The 23693-nt window shown below is 41.3% G+C and overlaps 1 protein-coding gene across 8 annotated transcripts in view; it reads right to left on the bottom strand.

Moving 5' to 3' along the window:
• LOC119841149 (transcription initiation factor TFIID subunit 4-like) overlaps positions 1 to 19350 on the bottom strand; it is a 215303-nt gene extending 195953 nt beyond the window's left edge. For all 8 annotated transcript variants that reach the window (XR_006275011.1, XR_006275012.1, XM_043494760.1 and 5 more), the window contains exons 1-2: positions 17954 to 19350; positions 13646 to 13818 (exon numbers count right to left, since the gene is read on the bottom strand). Coding sequence is in view for 6 of the 8 variants with exons in the window: in XM_043494760.1 (XP_043350695.1) it covers positions 13646 to 13818; positions 17954 to 19271 (1491 nt within the window). In the remaining 2 variants the exon portion in view is untranslated. The remainder of the gene's footprint in view (positions 1 to 13645; positions 13819 to 17953) is intronic.
• Between the last annotated feature and the right edge of the window lie 4343 nt (positions 19351 to 23693).

The raw sequence follows: 23693 nt of genomic DNA on the forward strand, positions 1-23693 counted from the left end.
CCACCTATAAAGGTAGGTATTATTCTCATTTTAAACAATGGAAAACTTAGGCAGAGAGAGGTTAACTGTCTAGCACAAGGTCACGAATCAATGGAAGAGCCAAAAAGGGAATACAAGACTAACAGAAGCCAAAATATTCTTTTCAAAAGGCATTTGTCTAGCTTCTGTGAGAATTTCATGCAAGACTATTCTAAAAGCTGTATTATGTTTACTGCATTCCCTACATCCACAAAGCTGACAAGTGAGTCAAATAATATTTCGAGTTTCTGTGGCATGGCCTATTCTTTATTACATACAAAAATGTTAAACAAAAGTTATTTAGGTTGCAAAGTCAAGCACTCAGATTTTAGGAAATGCCACATTTATGGTTGCCTGAGCAACCGTAATTCTGCCCTTTGTATGTTCAACCTATGCACTGAATGAGACAGAGGTCCTGTGGAAAAAATAGTAGGGTATTATTTAAAGACTGTATCATAATGCATACAAACAAGTGGGCAAAATTAAGGCTGCATGGATAACTGTAAACTTAGCATCTTCTAACTTTTGAGTGTTTGATTTTTGCAACCTAAATAACTTTCTTAACCTTTTTTAATGTATTTTCCTAAGTTGTTGATCTTTAAAGGGAAAGGTAAAAAAAAAAATCCTCTTACATACAACTGTAACATCCCTCCCCATCATGTACCAACAGCACAATTTGAACCCTGAACCTTCAGCAATGCAGCCTGGACTTCTAACACACAAGCTACAGGACCAAATATGTTAGCTAGCAGCAGAAGAATGCTGTTATTCTGAGGGGACAGGTAATGGGCTTCCAATGCTCAGCTCTCCCTCTTTTTCCCTCCACAGAAGTAAGGGGCTCCAGCCCCACAAGATGCTCCTAGAAGGGAAGACTGACTGAGAGTATACAGTTGGAGCTTGTCCCCCCGTCTCTCTTCCCTACCTAAGAAATGTGGGAATCCCTACCCATGTCATGTCCCAAGTGTAGAGGAATAGAATACTGAGGCCATGTACCAGGCCTGGGGTGTGGTGTCAGGGTTGGGGGTACACTTGCTGCTTTACTATGTATTGCTCATCAAGTTAATCTCATCTGAGTGGATTTTTATCATTTTGTTTATTTTTTGCTCATTAGTGGCATTTTTAACATATTGTTGAAGTTAGATTAACCTCCATTTACCTGGCCCCTCAATTGTTCTTTATGAGTTGTCAAAAATAAATGTCAGGTTTTGCAGCTTTCTTGGCTCATTCTTTAATAATCCTTGAATGAATACCATCATGTTTTGCTGATTTGTATATATTTAATTTATCTATATATTCTGCCACCTGACTCAGTATGGTGCTCTTTCCCTCTGATGATTTGGAAAATCAATATTTAAAGCTCTTAAAATTAACACACCTTTTTACAATCTTGCTCGTAAGCAAATACTTCAATAAATCATTTGAAATGATTAAAATATTTCACAACTATTAAGGAGGCAAAGCAGGGAACTGGAAGAAAGAATTAATTCTATGTTCCTCTTTGTCACTGAGGTACATTTAGACAAGTCATTTAATCCAGTGGTTTTCAAACTGCGGGTTGGGACCCAGTACTGCGTCACGGAATACAAGGCACTGGGTCATGGTGGCTAAGGCAGGCTAGTTCCTACCTGTTCTGACATTGCGCTGCACCCTGGAAGCGGCCAGCAGCAAGTCCGGCTCCACGCACTGCCCCCCACCCCGAGCACCGGCCAATTGGTTCCTGGCCAATGGGAGCTGCAGGGATAGTACCTGCAGGCGAGAGCCACATGGAGCTGCTTGCATGCCTCCACCTAGGAGCCGGACCTGCTGCTGGCCGTTTCTGGGGCACAGCACAGTCTGTGGTGCCAGGGCAAGCAGGAAGCCCAGCATAGCACCCCCGCTGCGCCACTGACCAGGAGACACCCATGGTAAGCCCGTGCCCCAATCCCTTGCCTCAGTCCTGAGCCCTTTCCTGCACCCCTCATCCCCAACCACCTACCCAAGCCCTGAGCCCCCAAACCCAGAGTCCCCTCCTGCACCCCAAACCCCTCATTCCCAGCTCCACCTCAGAACCTGCACCCTAGCCCACAACCCTGACCTCCTCCTGCACTCCAACCCCCTGCCCAAACCCAGAGTCCCCTCCCACACCCTGAACCCCTTATTCCTGGCCCCACCCACAGCCCGCATCCCCACACCCCAATCCTCCGCCCCAGCCCTGAGCCCCTCCCACACCCCAAACTCCTTATCCCCAGCTCCACTGGGTCACGGGCATCAAAAATTTTCTTCACCTGGGTCGCCAGAAAAAAAGTGTGAAAACCATGGACTTAACCCCTTTGGGTCTCAGTTTCTCCATGTGCAAAACAAAAATTACTAATTATTTCAATACTGTCCTAAGACCCCAATCAGGATTGTCCCCTCTCTGCTAGGTACTATACAAACATATATGAAGATGCAATCATTATCTTAATAATACTTTCTCACATTTTAAAGTGCCTTGAGATCCTCAGAAGGAAGGTAATATTCAAATACAAAATATTAGTGTAGTTATAACTATTCATAATGTTAAGCTGAATCAAGTAAAGAAGTGAGAACATTTTAGTGCTAATTTAGTGTTAATGTAAACTGAGTGTATGTACATTGTATGTCATTATGCAAGGCACTGAATTTAGCCATATGGAGTGGAAATCTATCAACTTCATGAAAAAACTCATACAGATACAGAAAGACATCATCTTCCTTTCCAAATGCAAACAGAAGGACATCATACCAAAAGGACTGAAGGTAAAAACACCACTGTTCCTCAACTGCTGGAAATGGCCCACCTTGATTATCACTACAAAAGGTTCCCCCCCCCCACTCTCCTGCTGGTAATAGCTCACCTTACCTGATCTCACTCGTTACAGTGTGTATGGTAACACCCATTGTTTCATGTTCTCTACGTATATAAATCTCTGTATTTTCCACTGAATGTATCCAATGAAGTGAGCTGTAGCTCACAAAAGCTTATGCTCAAATAAATTTGTTAGTCTCTAAGGTGCCACAAGTTCTCCTTTTCTTTTTGAGTGTATGTACTTATTTTGCCCAAATCAAAGATTTCATTATATGACTCATAACAATTTGGTTCAGATGTCACTCTTTGATCAAGAGGGGCCTAGAGAGAAACAAGCATTAAGATTGAATCCACTCTTTCACTCTAGAGCAAATTTTGATGATCCACCTATGAGACACAATTGCAATCTACAGAGAAGAAAATATCAGCTTGAACTCTTAATACTAGTAAACAAGAATAACCTTCTGCTCCTTACATGTTTGAACAAACATTTTTATAGAATATTTTCAATGTAGAAGTTGCACATTTAAAATAAAAATGGTCAGCAAATACAAAATGCAAGTTTCCTACAATGTTAACTCAGCCACCACAAGGCAAGTATAGGCTTTTTGTAAAGGATGCTGAAAACAACAAGGAGGAAAGATTGCCAGATGATTAGGGCACTACTCTAGGACTTGGGAAACTTGGGTTCAACCCCTGCTCCTAGAAAGACTTCCTGCGTGATCCTGGGCCTTAGTTCCCATCTGTAAAATGGGTATTTTCCTCCTAACATAGCTCTTCCCTACCTCACAGGGTGTTGCAAGGATAAATGCATTAAAGACTGTGAGATAGTGAGATACGATGGTGAGGGAGACCATACGAGTAACAGATCTAGAATAGACAGAATACCAGTAACTGACAAGACAGGACCTAAACAAGTTTTCTGATTATATGAAAATGCATATGATAACATTCTCTGAAATGCTTCCAATGCATGCACAGGGCAGTCAGACTGGCAGAACTGCGGGCCTCGATGCATAGATGAGACAATGGTGACTGGAGGAAGGATTTAAGTTTATAAGGAACTGGGGAAGCTTGTGAGAAAGGAAGAGGAGCCTATATAGGAAGGATGGACTCCACCTAGACCAAAATGGAACCAGGTTGCTGGCATGTACAATTAAAAAGATCATAGAGGAGTTTTTAAACTAAGGGCTGGGGGAAGGCCAACAGGCTGCAAAGAAGCACCCTATATGAACAGCGACTTCCTTTAGGGGAGAGCTGATTAAAGGGGAGAAATAGTCAAACGAAACAGAGTACCACTCAGTTACATTACATGAAGGCAGAGATCTAAATATTGACGACTTTTATAAGTGCTTGAACACAGATGCTAGAAGTCTAACTACAAAGATGGGTGAACTTGAATGCCTGGTATAAATTGAGAATATTGATATAATAGGCATCACAGAAACTTGGTGGAACGATGATAATCAATGGGACACGGTAATACCAAGGTAGCAAATATACATGAATGACAGAGAAGGTTTGCATTGGTTGCGGGTGGGGGACCACTGTATGTGAAAGAAAGTAGAGTCAAATATAGTAAAATTCTTAAATGAATGAAATTGCACCACAAAATATCTATGAATAGAAATTCAACGCTTGAATAATAAGAGTATAGCAGTAGGAATATACTATTGACCACATGATCAAGATGGTAACAGTGACGGGGGGATGAGAGAGGCTACAAAAACAGAAAACCCAGTAACAATGGAGCATTTCAACTATCCACATATTGACTGGATACATGTCACCTCAGGACAGGATGCAAAGATCAAATTTCTAGACGTTACTGACTGCTTTTTTGGAGCAGCTACTCCTGAAACTCAAAAGGGGAGAGGCAATTCTTGATGTAGTCCTAAGTGGTGCAGAGGACCCATAGTGCCCATTGGAAAACATAACCCCAACTATACATACAAAATGATCAGGTCTAAATAAGCTCTTGTCACTCAAGAAAGAGATCTTGGAGTCAATTATGGATAGTTCTCCGCAAACATCTGCTCAATGTGCAGCTGAAGTAAAAAAAAAAAAAAAAAGGTAACAAAATGTTAGGAACATTAGAAAAGGGATGGAAAATAAGACAGAAAATATCAAAATGTCATTACGTAAATCCATGGTATGCTCACACCCTGAATACTGTGTATAATTCTGGTGGCCACATCTCAAAAAAGATATATTAGAATTGGAAAAGATATACAAAAGGGCGACAAAAATTATTAGGGCTAGGGAACAGCTTCCATATAAGGAAATATTAAAAAAGATTGGGACTGTTCTGCTTAGAAAAGAGACGACTAAGTTGAGATATGAGAGCAATCTGTAAAATCATGGATGCCGTGAAGAAAATGAATAAGGAAGAGTTACTTACCCCTTCACATAACACAAAAATCAGGGGGTCACCCAATGAAATTAATATGCAGCAGGTTTAAAACATACAAAAGAAAGTACTTTCTTCACACAGCGCCCAATCATCTGTGGAACTTGTTGCCACAGTATGTTGTGAGGGCCAAAAGTGTAACTGCATTCAAAAAAGAATTAGATAAGTTCAAGAAGAATAGGTCCATTAATGGCTATTAGCCAAGATGGTCAGTGACACAGCACCATGCCTCTGGGTGTCCCTAAACCTCTGACTGCCAGAAGCTGGGACTGGATGACAGGATATGGATCCCTGGATAATTCCTCTATTCTGTCCATTCCCTCTGAAGCATCTGGCACTAGCCCTGTTGGAATACAAGATACTGGGCTAGACAAACCATTGGTCTGACGCAGTATGGCTGTTCTTACATTGTTATTCTTCATTTCCCTACACATTCAAATGTAAGAGCATGTTCAGATTATGGCACACCCCAAATAATATCACAAACTGTGCCAGACAGCAATTTTCAAACACTGTTGTAGCCTGGTGCAATTATAGGACAATTATCCTTGTACAGTGTGAAGATTTTTTTAAACAATTATGTTAGCCAATGCTGTGCTATTATTCAATAGCAAAAAACTATATTAACACAGAGTTAAGGTTGCCTAGTGGTATGTCATCCCTTTGCAGAACACTGAACTGAGGAAAACTAACTTCTGAAAACCAGGAAATGTACAGTTAAGGTTTTCCCAACTATCTTTATTCTGCCCTCTTTCAGCAATGCCCAAATATGCCCCATTAAAACATACATGCTGCCAATCCCACAGCAGCTGAAATGTACAAGCTCCTCTTTTTAAAAGCCATTCACTGTCACCCACAGGATTCCACCATACACTATTAAAGGACAAAGAGGGGAAAAAAGTAGCCCATGACACTATCCCTCTACTTCCCTATAGCGGGCAGTAGCCAATGGGAATTATTTGCATACACTCCAGGTGCAGTCAGTGCATTGGATGTACCTACACTAAATGGTGGAGGCACCAGTTGGGACTGCTTGGTAAGATTGTATTTGGGAAACAAAGACGTCTGGATTACTTTGAGGTGAGTGACAGAGCTGTGATTATGATATGAGATCTATGTTTTGCACCCTCCAATGTATGTGAGCAAAGGGAAAAAACTTATATGTACCTTCAGAATCCTATATGTATCATTTCTATGCAGAATTGCGTATGCTATATAATCAGCAAGGCCCAGAGGTTTTATTGCGAAGAGTACTGTCAGTAGTAAGCTGGGACATGAGCACGGTCTAAGCATTTATTATCTGCATGTACTCCAGGTAAAGTGAGTGTAGTTGGTGTCAGGTGTAGCTGTACTGAATGGTGGAGGCAGTGGTAAGGGGGTAGAGATGTGTTTGTGAGATCTGCAGACTACTTTGATGTATGTGACAGAGCTACGATTGTGACATGAGATCTATGTTTTCCACCTTCTCGTGTGTGAAGAAAGGGAAGAGTTGCATATGTACCTGCAGGATCCAGCATGCATCCCTTCTATGCAGAATTGTGTAGGTGATGTCAATAACAGGGCATAGGGCTTTTGTTATAAAGGATCCGTCAGCAGTAAAGTGGAATATGAGAGGACTGTAACGCTTTAATGAAGATTAAGTGAAAGTGCAGATTGAAACAGTATCCTATGAGTAAGTGTAAACGAGTTAGTCTCTGTTTAGTCTCTGAAGTGAATCTTAACTTGTGTATGTGCAATATTTTTTTCTGGGGCATTGGCTAAGTGTGTGAGTGTACACCAGGGCCTGGAATCTTCTGAATCGTATTATGCCGAAGGCCAGTGTGAATATGTGCATACTGAGGCACTGACTGAAGAGGAGAGAGGGAAGGTGGCAAGGGCAACCTTTTTTTCCCCTCCTCTTCGTCCTTTAATGTTAGGTGGAATCCTGTGGGTGAGAGTGAGTGGGCTGTAAAAGGAGTGAAAAGCTTGTATATTTCAGCACCTGTGGAGCTGGCTGAGTAAAAGTATAAATGCTAATAGAGCATATTGGGACATTGCTGAAAGAGAACAGAATTAAGTTTGCATAGGCAACCTTAACTGTGCATTTCCTGGTTTTCAGATGTTTGAGTTTTGTTCAGCTCAACATTCTTGGAAGTCATGAAATACCACCAAGCAACCTTAACTCTGCATTAATGTAGTTTATTACTATTGGATTTCCTTATGTTTTTAATCAGAAAATGATATGTTGTTGGTAGGAGCTGGTAGTCATTTAGGTAGTTGTATATCTCATGCCCCACAACTAGCATACTGAATCACACACACACACAAACTGCCCCTCCCTACATGCATATACAGCTCTGCCCCACCAGCCCTGCTTCGGCACACCTCCCCAGCCATGCCCCTATCCCAGTAGTTCTCAAACTTTTTTATTGGTGACCCCTTTCACATAGCAAGTCTCTGAGTGTGATCCCCCCTTATAAATTAAAAACACATTTTAATATATTTAACACTATAATAAATGCTGGAGGCAAAGCGGGACTTGGGGTGGAGACTGACAGCTTGCAACCCCCCATGTAATAGCATCATGACCCCCTGAGGGGTCCTGATCCCCAGTTTGAGAACCCCTGCGCTAACCCATTCACTGTGTTCCCTCCTCCAACCTGGCCCCCTCCCCACTTCTGTACAGGACCTACCCCACCCGAAGCAGGAAACACCTGTCCCTGCAATCTTCACTCCCTAGTATACGAATGTTTCTATTGTCCTCCCTTCCCCGCTCCTATAACCCAACTCACATGCAGTGCCTGAAGCAAAGATCAACTATGTTAGAGCAAAAGGGTATTCCTGGTCATGTTTCAGAATGGCTGGAGGATGGAGGGGCCAGCAAGAGAAATCACAGACAGGATTTCTGTTCAAGAGTTTTATGTTTGAGAGAAAGATCCTCTAGCCCCCATCCAATGATGTACCCCATCTCCAGGAAACTGTGTGGTGTCAGACTTTCTAATGTTTCTATGACATAAAGTACGTATAGTCTGGTCAGTCATGAACCCTCTAACTTTCTGATTAATGTTCTTCCAAAAGTTATTAATAACTTTCATATTGCTGCTGTAGCAATTATTCAGATGCTAAGAAAAATCAGAGAAAATTATCATAGCTCCTAGACACAAATCTGTGATGCGATCCAAATCTGCTCTCATACATTTATGAGGTATACAACAGGAATAAGGCCCAGATCATTTTCATGCAAGTGAATCACCACAGTGTCTCGAAGAACACAACAAGAGCTTACGTCACCAGTTAGATGCCACAGAATGGGAAAAATATTATGCCAACGCAGGCCACCTCTCTCCATCCAAATCAGCCTGTGGTCAGCAATCCCTATGTCCTGCTGTACTCCCTCGCTCTCTCACGAACTTCTGCAACCTCTTGATCCAGGAATCACACAGAATCCACAAACTAACAACCCTGGCAGCACGCATATTTTTTCCCTCAGCAGTCAAGGTACCTGTGCTTCCGGTTCCAAACCTCCATGCTATGTGTTTTGGAAACACTCACTAATCTGCCCTGAGATCAAGAAATACCCACTTGCCCCACCAATCCCCCAGGAACTAGTAAAATACAGATTTTTTCAAATAACCAATCCAAGGCTTGCTGTCACTGCCACCTTCCCCACCTCCTCATGCATATATGACACTGAAAATGGTTTCAAGTCTTAATTGAAAAACTGAGTAAACTGCCACATTTGACTTTGGGTGTCAAATATGACAGTCTTCAACCATCTCTCCCCACATTTGAACTGAAAACAAATGTCCCACTTATAAAAAAGGGTCAATCATATTCACCACCAGAATAAGGAGGTTAAAGCCTCTCTCACACAGACTGTAGGTCCTTAGCAGCAGGACTACTATTTTCAGCACTTGGTTACGTAGGAGCAAGGAGTCTAAACTGACACCCAAACTCAAAACATCACTGTTTTCTCAGAGTAAGACTCAGCCTTGATGACCAGTAAATAGAAGATCATAAAATTCTATGTACTTAAAAAAAATACACATTCTAAAATATAATTTAAAGAGAATACCTTAAATTACAGATTCAAGGTATACACAATGACCAAGATATTTTAATATCTGGTGCAAAGATAATGATACTCATCTGCATCAGCATAATGGAGAGATATGTATGTAACTGATGTTGAAAGAATCTAGGCAGAAGTTAAAACTAAATTAAGCAGCAATGTTGCATTTAATTTTTGTTATATTTGTCTGTCTTGTGCTGTTCTTCTGGTTAGTCAAAAATAACATATGTTTACATTCTGTCTGTTCTGAGCCAATGACTGAGCAATTTTTCTCAGTTTGAATGACTGAGAAGAACAGGACTTCTGGAGATTTACTTTACAAGCCTAACAACATCCACGCGGAAAATATTTCCCATAACCTTTCAGATTTTCACTGGGTGAAGGGGGACCTGTCAGGCTCCAGCTTTCTGACAAGTCAGAACTGTATTCTGGAACAGGAAAAACAAAACAAAAAAAAACTTTCTGTCAATTATAGAATTGCTGGAAGACAATTTTGTTTTCAGTATACATTTGCTGTACTTCTTGAATTAGATTCCTCTAACTCAATCATCAATCATCATTATTCAAACAAAAAACAAAAAAAACCACACCTGAAGATGCAACCATTTCTAAAAGATTTGGACAATATTTGTCATTAAACATTTCTTCCAGAAAAACAACGAGTTCAACAGCCTCAGGAAATAAGTCTTTCATAAGAATCAAATCAAATCAAGTGTAGTTCTTATGTAGTAAAACCTTTATTATTTAAGGGATTCACTGTTTTCTGGCTTTAAAAAAATGATTCTAGTCAAATGTTTTTTTAACATATTTTCAGGACCAAATATATACAAATAGAAGTCATTGGTAGCAGGAGAGAAAAATCTATAGCCTATTTCCAGAATAATTAAATTCAAGTCTCCCGAAGACGCTGCTTTAATCATTTCATTGTCTTTATTAATTGATAAGAATAAACAAATGTGGGGCTCATAAAACGGAGGAACCAATATGACAGTCTAGGCAGATACTATACAGTTATCTCAATGCACATGAATCCCTGACTAGCAACAACCCTATTGTTCCAGTACTGCCACTGTAAAATTTTGAAATCACAACAACCTCTAGGATATTCACCATTCACAACTCTTTAGTTATTCCCCTACCACACTCAAAGGCCCCACACAGCTTGATACTATGTGATAAACTGTATTAAATGTATAAAATACATCAGTAGCTGATTTAAGCGTCTTCCAAAACCTAACAATACTGCTCCAAGTCAGCCAAAAAGGAGATACATGAGAGCAACACACAAGCAGCTCCAAATGCTTGTTGGGTATGGCATTTTTTGATTGAGTTTGGGACCCAAATTCCAATCTCCTAAGTAGCAGTGCACTGTTCTGCCACTAAACCTTCAGTGCAACCAACCAACATCATCTTAGGTCTCCTAAAATTCTATGCACAATAGAGCTCTATTCAATTTTTTTCCTATTGCAGACAACTTTTTAATATAGTATTCTCTTATGGACATTTCTCCTCCCAATCTTGATCCTACACTCTTCTCAGCAGCAACTACAGCTACATGAAAAACTAATTACAACAGTATTAAGTAGATAAGACTGAAATGCGCTCATTTAATATAGTGAGAGCATCTCCTTGGTTACATCCCCAATTCTCAAGCTCTATTTTGTATTTATGCTGTTTACTGCTCTAATCTCTGATCCTTTTGCAGTTTGGTTCTTCTCTCCTGTATCTTTGATGTCCACCCAATTTTGGCATTATCAGTCAAAACTTGGTCATGTTTGTATTTATACCCAAAGGAAAAAAAATCTAGCAAAGACAAACATGAAGCAGCCACCCAAAGTAAAGAAAAGAGCTTGATTGTTTTTTTAATTTAATTGTTCAAGAAAGACTCAGAAAACTAGCATGGGCTATAACTAGCGGGAAACATCACTACTCGTAGAATGACAGTTTCTTCACCAGGGCCAAAAAAGCAACTCCATTGACCATCTGGAATAGTTTGAGATCTGCTGCACTAATGATTATGTGCCTCTTCAAGACACAGAACTACACAAAATCCAACGCAGTGTGACAACACTGTGCTTAGGCCTGTTTCAAAGAAGCCTCCCACAAAGCCACAGAATCTTTTTTTTCTTAGGTTTCAGAGTAGCAGCCGTGTTAGTCTGTATTTGCAAACAGAAAAGGAGTACTTGTGGCACCTTAGAGACTAACAAATTTATTTGAGCATAAGCTTTCGTGAGCTACAGCTCACTTCATCGGATGCATTTTAGCTCACGAAAGCTTATGCTCAAATAAATTTGTTAGTCTCTAAGGTGCCACAAGTACTCCTTTTCTTTTTCCAACCTTCTACCCCCAGCATTCCACATAATTCCAAAGATGACTCTTTAACAGTCAGAGTTAAAGAGTCGTCCTGTCAGCCTCATGCTCGTGATCATCTCCTCAAATGATCATATTAGACATACTCTTAACAATTTCTTACAAGTCTTTATCTTTTCTCAGCTCCCTCCAATTGTTCTCGCTCCCTCCAATCTTTTCTGTAGTTTTGTATTCAAAAGCTGTGCTCCGATGAGTGTTAAGTTAAAGGTAAACAATTTTCTCTCTAACTTTTCATGGGATACATCTAAATATACAATCTTATAATGTCAGATAGCTACTAAAGGAGCAAGCAGGCTGGAGAACGAAAGGCCTGCCAGCAAGCTGGTGAAAAGCTGCACAGAGACAACACTCGAGAAAAGGAATGACTGGATGTAGGGCAGTAGTACCAAAACTGTGGGACACGTCTCCTTAGGGGGGCGTGAAAGAACATTTGGGGGGGCATGCAGCGGGGCCCAGGCCAGCCCACACAGGAGGTGGGAAGAAGTGCCTCCCAGCTCTGCTCTGCTCCCAGCCTAGCTCTGTCCCCAGCTCCACTCCATCTCCAGCCCAGCCCTCATTCCCTCTCCAGCCCCAGGCCAGCTCCACCTCTAGCCCCAGCTCCTGTCACATCCTCAATTCAGCTCCCAGTTCCGCCTTCAGCCCAAGCTCCTCTGCAGTAATGGAGGGGGAGTACGGACAGATTCCATTACTGGTAAAGGGGGGCATGATAGGAAAAGTACAGGCTAGAGAAGCCTAGAGAACCAAGAGAGATAGAAAGGAGCTCAGGGCACAGCAGGAGTTGTTGCCTTATTTGGCCTGCCTAGTTTAAGGGCCCAGAGCTGGAACCCAGTGGAGTGGGTGGGCCTGGGTTCCCCTACCAATGCCACAACAGAAACTTAAGAACAAAAGGGGTTTTGTTTTGTTTGTTTTGAGACCCCCTGAGGACCAGGATCAGCTGACCCTACCAAGTACAAGGGGAAACCCGTACACCTAGCTAGACTGAAACTAACACCCTTCATAGCCTGGCATAGGACTATCATAGAGACTCAGTTAAAAGGAGCTGACTGACTGCCTTCCCAGACCAAGCTAATTCTGACCAAAGGGGGCGCTATTGCATTAGCACAGCAGCTCAGAGTTACTAATAGTCATAGTACTCACAAGAACTAACCAAATCAGTCTTAACTTTTCCCCCACAAATCAGAAGAGCATTACTAGGGCTGAGCTGCACAGTAACAATGCTCAGAAATATTGATCTCTAATGTTATAGTCCAAAGTAGCCAAAGCTGAATAACCTCCTTAAAATACCACTTAGTTAAATGATAATTACTTGCATTAATATAGGTTTGGGAGTTTTTAGCTAGAAGAATCTCAAAGCACTTTACAAACTTATTAGAAGCTTAATATCAATCTTAGTACCTCTGTGTGGAAATACAGTAACTTTTTAACATCAAACTCTACAGAATATTATAGGGCAGGAAAGGATACCATAGTCAACTTAATTTAATAGAGAAATTTAGGTATGCAAAACGCAATCACCCAACTTGAAATCTTAACGTAACATGAGAATCACCATCCTTACTCTTGAATAATGTATAATAATATTTAATGACTAAAAGACACCTGTTGTTCATTTTATTTGAAAAATTAATCTTAACAGCACCATGCCCCCAAACACCATGTTGGGGATTTAGATCAATACTGACTCAGAAGGAAGAGAGTCACCTATTGAATCAGCAGCATGTATGATTTCCTCAGAGATTTCCAAAGGGGCCTTAACAGAAGCCATAATATGGGACTCCTGAAATGTAGACATATAGAGAAATTTCCTGGACCCCTGGAACTAACCCATTCTTTGGCTAAAGGGGAGATACATTTCCCTCTTCTGTAATTTTTTTTCAAAAAAAAGGTTTACGTGAACAAATTTGAAAAGAATCCCAGCTTTATAATGTGTTTGATAGAAAAAACAGTAGATCATAAAGAAAAATGATAATCACAAGAATGAAAAATGTACCTGGGTTGCCGTTAAACGAAAAACTGGACCACTTGTGGGCACTGGAAGCCTGGATGAGATGCTGGCAGGACCTTGCCCCTGTGTTTGTACTTGAGCTTGCACTTGAGCCTGGGCTAAAACCTGCTGAGGTACCATTACAAGCTGTCCAGCTTCTGTGCGCACCAAGACCATACCTAATGAAAATAATCAAAATAATAGTAAGTACTATGAATAGAACTGACATGCAGTAGCTTAACATTTTCCCTTCTTCATTCATCAGTCCTGACATGTTTATAACAGTATAAAATCAGATATTTCATAAGGGAAAGTGCTTACTATCAGCAGGGAAAAAAATTAAAAATACAGCTCGAAACAACTTGTGTTACATTTGAACCATACAAATGTAACAATTGGTTAACTGACTGTATAAAAAGGTGACAAAATGTAAAGCTGTAATTAGAGACAGTAACAGAGCATGGGGGTGGGGGGGGGGGAAAAGAGTTCCATTTAATTCTTAAATCCTGATCCAGAAATGGGATCTTCTGGCAGAGACACTTGTGCCAATACAGAGTCCCACTGATGCCTCATTTGTCCTAGCCCTGCTCTGTAGCCAGCTCCAGTCCTGGGAATCTACACCAGACTCCAACTCTTGAACTAAATTGTAAGTAGGCATCTTCTGTGCCTCCCCCACCACCTCCCTTGCCTTTGTCCACTGCTGAACCTCCTCTGCCCTATCCGATTTTATTTTTATAAACCCAATCCTACAAAGACTTACACATGGCTTGAACCTATGTCCCACAAGTAGTCCCACTGAAGACAAAGACTCACTGAATGCACGAAGTTAAACTTGTGCGTAAGTGTTTGCAAGTGCAGAGCCTAACCTATATCCTAGGCCAAAATCGAATGCTCCAGCTACATTTTCAGTTTATTAGTCTGTTAATTTTTGACTTAACACTGTTAACCATAACTGTTCCTATATTGCAATAACAATGTTTATTACAATAAATAATATTATTGCAATAAATAAAACAGGATAACAAAAACCAAAAATTCACTTATTTTGCAAACCAGATGAGCTCATTTTAATTTTGAAAATAACCCTTTTTGCTACGTGTTTGTAAACAAATAAAATTTAATGTTCTAGTTCAATTAACAACTTAATAATAATATATGCAATTGCAAGCAGTTTGAAAGATTTAATTTTCATGAGTTAAAAATTAAACTATATAACTCATAAGAACAAATCAGAGCCACAACTGCTTTGTGCATACTCAATGTATATAAGTAAAATTAAAAGCATATTTAGGGATTACACTTTTTTAAGGAATGTGACATGGGTGCATCACATGATTTAATAGCCATGTATTTATCTGATTCCACATATAAACTCTGAGCTCAAGTATAATCCTTGTAAGTACTGTAATTTCTCTTTACGTGAATTAACCTTATGGGGAGATACCTAGAAAACACTTGCTAATCTTCCCTACATAAAATGGAAATTAACTGAGAAGCAGATCTGAAGTAGCTGGGCTGTGACTGGTCCCTACACTTCATATCACCAAGTAGGGAAGTTCAAAGAGGAAGATACAGACCTAACTACAAAAGCAGGTGAAGAACCAGAATTGAGTGTTTTCTTCTGGTATTTACTACTAAAAGATAAACAAAATCATCCATTTAAAGGGACGCTGTCAACTTAATCATACTTCCACTTAACTTATTTTGCCTAGTATTGTTAGAACACCACATATACTTACTATAAAGAAAAGGGCAAACTGAAAAGATTCTTTTTAATTATTTTGCATATTTGACAAAACTATTTCTACAATTAATTTCACTATATTTGATTTTCCCTATTTGTTGTGAGGTCTTTCCCACAGCACCATTGTATAAATTTGAACACACCATTACTGTATTTAACTGAACAGCTGTGGTAACTGTACATGCAAATGATCAGTTAAGAGATGTAATTAGACATTTGTTCATGCAGCCACCACAACAGTATGTACAAATCCATGCAATTTTTTCTTAAAGTTTACACCTAACAGCCTGATCATACACTGTACTTCACAGAGTTTATTACAGCACATGGACCTATGGGCACTTCCCAAAATCTCAATCTATTTACTCTATAGGAATTTTTGTTTTGTGGTTGTAAGACTTATTTTTCAATAGGATATATTTGAACGGGACAGTCAAAGTAATTGTGATGAATGATTAAGTTTGCTATTCAAGTTGTAGAAATATTTACTGTTATGAAGGTATAACTATTCATATATGATAATTTGCTTTTAAAATGAATGTGATTAATTCAGGTTCAGGACATTGTTATATTTAGTTTTACTGATCTATGCTTATAAAACATATGCACATCTGAAGCATCTAATATTATGGGCTGTTATTCAACTTTACTACCAGCTAGCTAAACAGGAAGCTGACTTTAAGAGCCTGTGATATAATTTAAGAAGACCTACTCAAAAAAAAGAGTATTTTTTAAAGTTTCAGCTTTAAACACAAGTTTCCTCTATTAAAACTGCACTATTTTAAAATCAGTAATGAGCTGTCCATTACTTCTGCAGTTGAACTATAGATATTTTCATTTTCTCTCCAGCTTATCCCCTGAGAACACTTGTCTGTTTGACTTTTATATTCAAATTTAACTAAATTTAATTGATTGACTAGAAAGTCTATACAGTAGTTCTATAGAGCAAAAACAAGATTGCATGCTACTAATATCTTTCAAAAATATTTTCTAAAAATCTATAAAATGTTTGTTTTCAAAAGTATCGTTTTCCTCTTCTGTTTAACAACCAAACAGTAGAACAAAGCAATGATAGCATTCAGCTTCTGAAATTGATGGTAAGTTATGACATACACGCCAGGGTATAGGAAACAATAGCAAAGTGTGCTAATCTACATAATTACACTTTCTAAAAACAACTTGATATCTGCTCCAAGTTAAATGAGATCTTCATAAAGTCATAAGAATTTGCCTGGTCTATGCAGTAGCAGTCTACAAAAAAAAAAAAAAATGGCAGGAGTTTCATTACCTGTGGTCAACTTCACAACTATTTAAAACACTGCACTAAAGACAAATTTTTATTCACACCAGCAAGCATACCAGTCCATAAACTTCATTTACTTAACTGACATCGAACACTTTAAGGAATTCTGAGGCAAGAAAAACAATTTCAGATCATACAATGTATTAATGGATGAAGATTCTTTATTTGCATAAGAAAAACAATTAAACTTCATTTGAACAAATCACCAAATTTCAGAGGCGAAGACTTGTGCACTATTTGCACCACTAGCACTCAAGCATGACAGAACAATATCGGACACCCTTCAAAATTCAAGACTGACAGTAAAATAGCCATTTAAATCAGGAATTGTTGGCATGAGGATATATTGCTGTTGTTTTGGTTATGGTCAACCTTACTGAACCAAGAAAAGGAGTACTTGTGGCACCTTAGAGACTAACAAATTTATTAGAGCATAAGCTTTCGTGAGCTACAGCTCACTTCATCGGATGCATCACGAAAGCTTATGCTCAAATAAATTTGTTAGTCTCTAAGGTGCCACAAGTACTCCTTTTCTTTTTGCGAATACAGACTAACACGCCTGCTACTATGAAACCTTACTGAACTAGTATTTTTAGAAAACAAAGCCATATACTACTAACAGTTTATTGTTGAGTATCAACAAGACTGAATAATTAAGAAATCATTATGAGCAGAGAGAGTGGGGTAAAATTGTTACTTTGGAATTAGGGGTGAATCCTACTGATGTGAGGAGAGGCCCAGATACTATGGTGAATAGCACAATATATGTATTGAGATTGAAAGCATTACATTAGTTTATTCAATTAGCCACATCAGAACAGACAGAGCTTGAATGGGGAGAACTTTTCCCAATGTCAGCAGTAGTAAATAAAATTTAACAAAATTTAGACCTACAACTAGATTACACCTATCTATAAATCAGCAACTTCTAAAATAAAGTTAAGTGTTGTGTTTTATTTTACTGCAGAGTTTTTAAAAAACTTACTGTGATTAACATTTTCCTTTAACAAAGCAAATAATTCTCCCCAACAACCATCGCAACATTTTTTTAAATTAGACCCCACAAATTTTAAATTCATTAAATAATATTTTTAGTAATGACAATGTGTTTATTAGAACAGAATTCATTTTAAAAACATGTGATTATTGGTGTATCACACATTTATTTGATAGTTCTGTACATGGTTTGTAGCAGCGCCACAACTTTGAAAAATCACAGTGAGAAAATGGGTTAGCAGAGATTAACAAGCCTGTAATTTCCACTTACCAGGTGGTATAGTAAAACCTGGAGGCAACTGGATTGTAGTCTGCTGAGGCGGTCTAACAATCAATTGTGGTGCAACTATTCTCTGAGCAGTGCCTACTGCAGGCCTGGGTGACAGCAACTGGGGGACTGCAGAGAGGACTGGTACAGCAGTGGCTGATTTGGTTACACCAACAGCAGAGCCAGGTGCCCCTATAATATTTACTGTGGGTTTAGATATAGCATTGAGAGTGATGGTGCTGGACGCTACAGGGGCAGAGTTAGCTACTGAACTTTGGGCTGGATGGGTGACAAGATTCATTGTAGGAACAGAACTGGTAGAGTTACTAAGTGCATTTACTGCAGGATTGTGTGTGAGGAGTTTAGTCTGTGCTGTGGAGGATTCTGGTTTGCTGTGGCTGACAGACGGATTCTGATGGTTGACAACTTGTGTTATTGCTGCTGGGGCACAACCAGCCTTTAGGCTCTGAGTGACAACCACAGGAGCGCTGGAGGAAGTGCCATTCGCACTATGTGCAGCGGGAGGAACAGTATGCAGTGCAGGTCTCTGGAGAAGAGAGAGAGCAGCAGGAGGAGGAGAAGCAGCAGCAGCTGTACAACCCAGCTGTACCGCCTTTGCAAGTTCCCGACTTGCTGTGGCTGCTGGAGTGACAGCACCGGCAGCCTCAGGCGACCCCCCAGCAGTGGCGGCCTCGGAGTTAAGCGGCAACACACTGTTCACCGCACCAGCGGCTGCTGCAGGAGGACTACACCCAGATCTGGGACTCTCCACTTCGCGGGCACCACTGCCAGCAGCGGGAGCAGTGGCCTTGACATCCACGTGGTTGTTGACAGGCTGGGCTAGGGCGCCAGTAGGCGGAGGTGGGGCAGCGGCTTGCAGTAAGACAGGGGCAGCAGGTGGACTCGGGGTGATGCTGCGAGGAGCTGCTCCATGTGATTGCTGCATGCTACTACTGTTTACACTCGCTCCCCGCCCGGCCGCCGCCGGGGGGGGGGACAAGGCTGGGGGTGTCCCCGGGGCTGGGGTTGGGCTGCTCACGGCACTTGGACACCTGGCTGCCTCCTCTGCCCCGGCGAAATGAGGAGGAGCAGGGTGCCCTTGCTGCTGCCGGACTGGGCTGCCGCCCTCCACCAGGGTCTCCTGGTGCTCTTGCTGCTGGTGGGATGGGGGGCTGCTGTTAGTGGGGGGGCCCTCGGCGGAGCCCCGCCCGCCGGCCAGCTGCGATTCCAGGGAGCCCACCAGGTCGCTGACCGCCTTCTCGTCCACCTCTTCCGAGAAGAGCAGCATCTCTTCCAGGGGGTCCGAGGCGCCCGCCGCCATCTTGCGCCGAGCTGCGAGCCGGCCGCTCAGCTCCCAGACGCGCCCGGCTTCCGCCGAGCGCAAGGCATTCTGGGAGGGGTCGGCCTCCTCCTCCTCCTCTTCTCCCCCCCCCCCCCCCCCCCCCGCTTAGAGGGGCCGAGCCTGGCTGAGGGAAGCAGAGAGGGCAGAGGAGTTGGAGTCGCTTTGTGCTGTAGCCTTAGGCTCCTCTCGCTCTCACTTGCTGCCTGCCTCTTCGGCTCTCCGTGTGGGTCACCGGGGGGGTTTACCTGTAGGCTGGGCAGGTTCTGGCCACTGTGGTTGCACCTTCCATCTGCAGATTCCTGTGGCACTCCATGGTCCACTGGGGGCTGCCACCAAAACTAGGCCACCTCATTCATGGCCCTGTACAAAGCAGCTGGTCTACACAACAAAGTTAGGTCCATGTAAGCCAGCACATGTCAATCTAATTACATCAGTGTCTGCATTACAGCCTTGCTGCAGCCCATGTAAGTGCCCTATTGCACTGACATAACTCCACCTCCATGAGAGGCGTGGGGCTCATGCAGATGTACTTAAGGCAACAGCAGTGTCTGTGTAGACATTGCTTTACTTACTTTGGCTGTTGGCTGTCATTCTTGTCAGTTTCACTGCTCCACTGGAGCTCTGAAATTGACGAGAAAGGCTGGTAGGTTCCCTATGGTGAACCCCAAACTCCGCTCACAGCTGGGGCTGTCACCCCTGGGCAGGTGGAGGTGCCAGCTGTAAATCCAGCTATTGCCCGGGCTCTTGACTCCTCACAGTGCTCCAGACTCATGGATCCCCACTGGGAGCCCAGCTGCCCCCTGGGGCTCCCCAAGATGGGGGGCAGCAAGGAGCTAGGGGTAGCCAGGCTCCTGGCAGTGAGCTCTGTGTGGAGCTGAGAGCCCCAATGCTGGCCGGGCTCCCCTCTGGAGACCCCCACCCGTCCAGGGGTGAAAGCCCCAGGTGTGAGCCAGGTTCAGAGTTCACAGCACTGCCCCTCAAGTTCGCAGAAGCACTTCTGGTGAGGACAGGGCATTTTCTCTTTGTAGACTCTGAATGCTGAAAACAAGCAACAAAATCTTCTTATTCACAACAAATAGTTCCATAAATTAACAGTTTTTCTTTCATTTACATTACTGTATTTCACAAGGCAACTTAGCCTCCTGATGCACAAGGGGAAGATCCTTCTGACAGTGGGGAGAGCCCAGGGAGCTCTCTGGGTCTTTTTCCAGAGAAGTGTGAGAACACAAAAGGGAGGATGCTAGGAGGATAATGGGAAAGAAATTCAGGGATATAATTACATTGGGATAACTAAGAAGGGGAATCTTTGGGTTGGCACATTCCCCTCTTTCTGTAATCCCATAGAACAGGATTTGGGGGCTGTTGGCAGGCTGGTCTCTCCTCATTGCCAACTTCTAGGAAAGAAAAGTTCTAAAAGAGAGAGAAAGAAATCACATTCTTGTTAACCCATCTCCTCTGCCTTACCCTAATCCACTTGTTTTTCTCATCCACATGTTATGCCTTGTCTTTTGGAATGTAAGACTTTTGAGGCAGGTACCCATTTTCGCTATATCGATCCAAGCACAAGGGGGACCAGCTTGGTTGAGGCCTCTAGATGTTACTACAATAGATTTTAAATAACAATTTAAATTATATAATAATTATACTTTAACTGCCCTACTCTAGATCTTGTGAAGCCAGCCAAAGTTCAACTGCCAGCCTAGCAGTCCCACTGACTTTACGCACATTCATAGGTGTTTGCAGGATCAGGGCCTTTATCAAAAAGGGGGTGTGTGTGTTGGAAGGAGGTAAGGGATTTTGCAATAGTTTATGATGGAAGGGGGCAGGTATCGGCCTTTTCTTCACATGGAAAAAATAAGGCAACTAATATTTTATATAGACATTTTTTAATCTGGAAAGGGTTCTTGTCTGGGTGAGGCAGTCCACTTCCCAAGCATAGGAATGGGAATATTTTTGTCCTCATCCCCCTGAGCAAGAAAGTTGCAGTGCTGTAAATTGCCAGTGTAAACAAGCCCTAAGGCACCATCCGTTCTCTCACCCATGCTCTTTGTTAGTCTCTAAGGTGCCACAAGTACTCCTTTTCTCTCATCCTAGTTTAACTAAAGGTGTGATTTTAAATTGATTTAATTAAACTGGTGCAAAAGGTTCTTGTGGACACTCTTATTTCAGTTTAAACCAGACTCGTTTCAGTATAGTTAAATCAATTAGGCCTGGTTTAACCGCAGTTTTTATACTGATTTATTTTTATACTGAATTATTTCACTTAGGGGCATGATTTCTTATCAATGTATTTAAATCAGTACAACAGAGTGTGTGCATACAGTTATACCATTATTAAGCTGCTTATACTGGTATAACTTAACATGCAGAATAAGCTATACTAGTAAAAGCATGTTTATATCAGTATAAATGCATCCAAACTAAGGGTTTGTACCACTAACTACATCTGCATCTAAACCAATATAGTTAAAGCAGTACAAAAACAGTGTGTAGACAACCCCTTAGAAACTGGGTTCAACTAAAACAAAATAAGCCATAAGTGTCTATATAGAGGGTTGCAAATCACAACTTATGCTATGAATTTTTAGAGCTTTAAAAAAAAAAAAAAGGAACCAGTTTTAATTAAAAGTTTAAAGTATATGTGTGAGTGAGTAATCTGTAAAACATTAATTACATTTTCTGCCTCCACTTAACTGATCCACTTTATCCTTTTTATGACAATATAAAACATGTACGCTATATCTTATTGTACAAAATGTGATACAATTGCATATTTGGGTGCAAACCTACAAACATTTATGCACATTCTTAATTTTAGTCACACAAGCAGTCACGATGTCAAAGTGCTTATTCACATATATAAAGTTAAGTACGTGTATAAGCGTTTACAGGATTGATCCTTAGGTCTGCACTTCATAAAACTAGCCAGACATCTACAAGTCTTGTAATGAAGCACACATGATTTGTGTGTATGTTGGACTAATTTTATGTAATAGTTATTCCTGTCACTGTCAACTTTATTTTCAAATACATTTCAAAGTTTATAAATATGGAAAAGTATTTAAAAATGGTCATGCTGTTGAACAAACTGGTTGGTGTTTCCTTTTAACTTGTTCAGGTTAACACACCAGATGTGAGGTTTCAGAGTAGCAGCCGTGTTAGTCTGTATTCGCAAAAAGAAAAGGAGTACTTGTGGCACCTTAGAGACTAACAAATTTATTTGAGCATAAGCTTTCGTGAGCTACAGCTCACTTCATCGGATGCATTTGGTGGAAAAAACAGAGGGGAGATTGATATACACACACAGAGAACATGAAACAATGGGTTTAGCATACACACTGTAAGGAGAGTGATCACTTAAGATAAGCCATCACCAGCAGCAGGGGGGGGGGAAAGGAGGAAAACCTTTCATGGTGACAAGCAAGGTAGGCTAATTCCAGCAGTTAACAAGAATATCTGAGGAACAGTGGGGGGTGGGGTGGGGGGGAGAAATAACATGGGGAAATAGTTTTACTTTGTGTAATGACTCATCCATTCCCAGTCTCTATTCAAGCGTAAGTTAATTGTATCCAGTTTGCAAATTAATTCCAATTCAGCAGTCTCTCGTTGGAGTCTGTTTTTGAAGCTTTTTTGTTGAAGGATAGCCACTCTTAGGTCTGTGATCGAGTGACCAGAGAGATTGAAGTGTTCTCCAACTGGTTTTTGAATGTTATAATTCTTGACGTCTGATTTGTGTCCATTCATTCTTTTACGTAGAGACTGTCCAGTTTGGCCAATGTACATGGCAGAGGGGCATTGCTGGCACACGATGGCATATATCACATTGGTAGATGCGCAGGTGAACGAGCCTCTGATAGTGTGGCTGATGTGATTAGGCCCTATGATAGTGTCCCCTGAATAGCTATGTGGACAGAGTTGGCAACGGGCTTTGTTGCAAGGATAGGTTCCTGGGTTAGTGGAGAGAACCAAGGCCCTAATCCTGGAATGAGAACCACATAGCCTCACCCAGGTGCCTAGGCAGAACTCCAGCATGAATACTGACTGCAGGCCTAGGGCCAAAACCATTGCTTATTAAAGAGTGTGCGTGTGTGTGTGTGTCATTTCGTGGCCGGTGGCTTGTCTCTCAGCACAGCCAAAGTATTTCAGACTCTGTTTTTTTGTTTTTTTCCCCCATAGGCTAAAAGACAACGTGTGACACGCCTCCAGCGTGGCAGACAAACACGCTCAGGAGTGATGTAAGTGAAATGAAATTGCAAATGATGTCATTCAAGGCCCCTCAAACAAAGTGCCATGCAGCGTGTGCACTAGGACACATGCCATGTGTGCACAGAAAGGTGTATTTGCAGTCTAATGCATGGCGGACTCTACACTTTATAAGCACAATCCGCTCATTACACCTCT

The sequence above is a fragment of the Dermochelys coriacea genome, chromosome 12 (genome assembly GCF_009764565.3).
Source record: "Dermochelys coriacea isolate rDerCor1 chromosome 12, rDerCor1.pri.v4, whole genome shotgun sequence".
Classification (NCBI taxonomy): Eukaryota; Metazoa; Chordata; order Testudines; family Dermochelyidae; genus Dermochelys; species Dermochelys coriacea.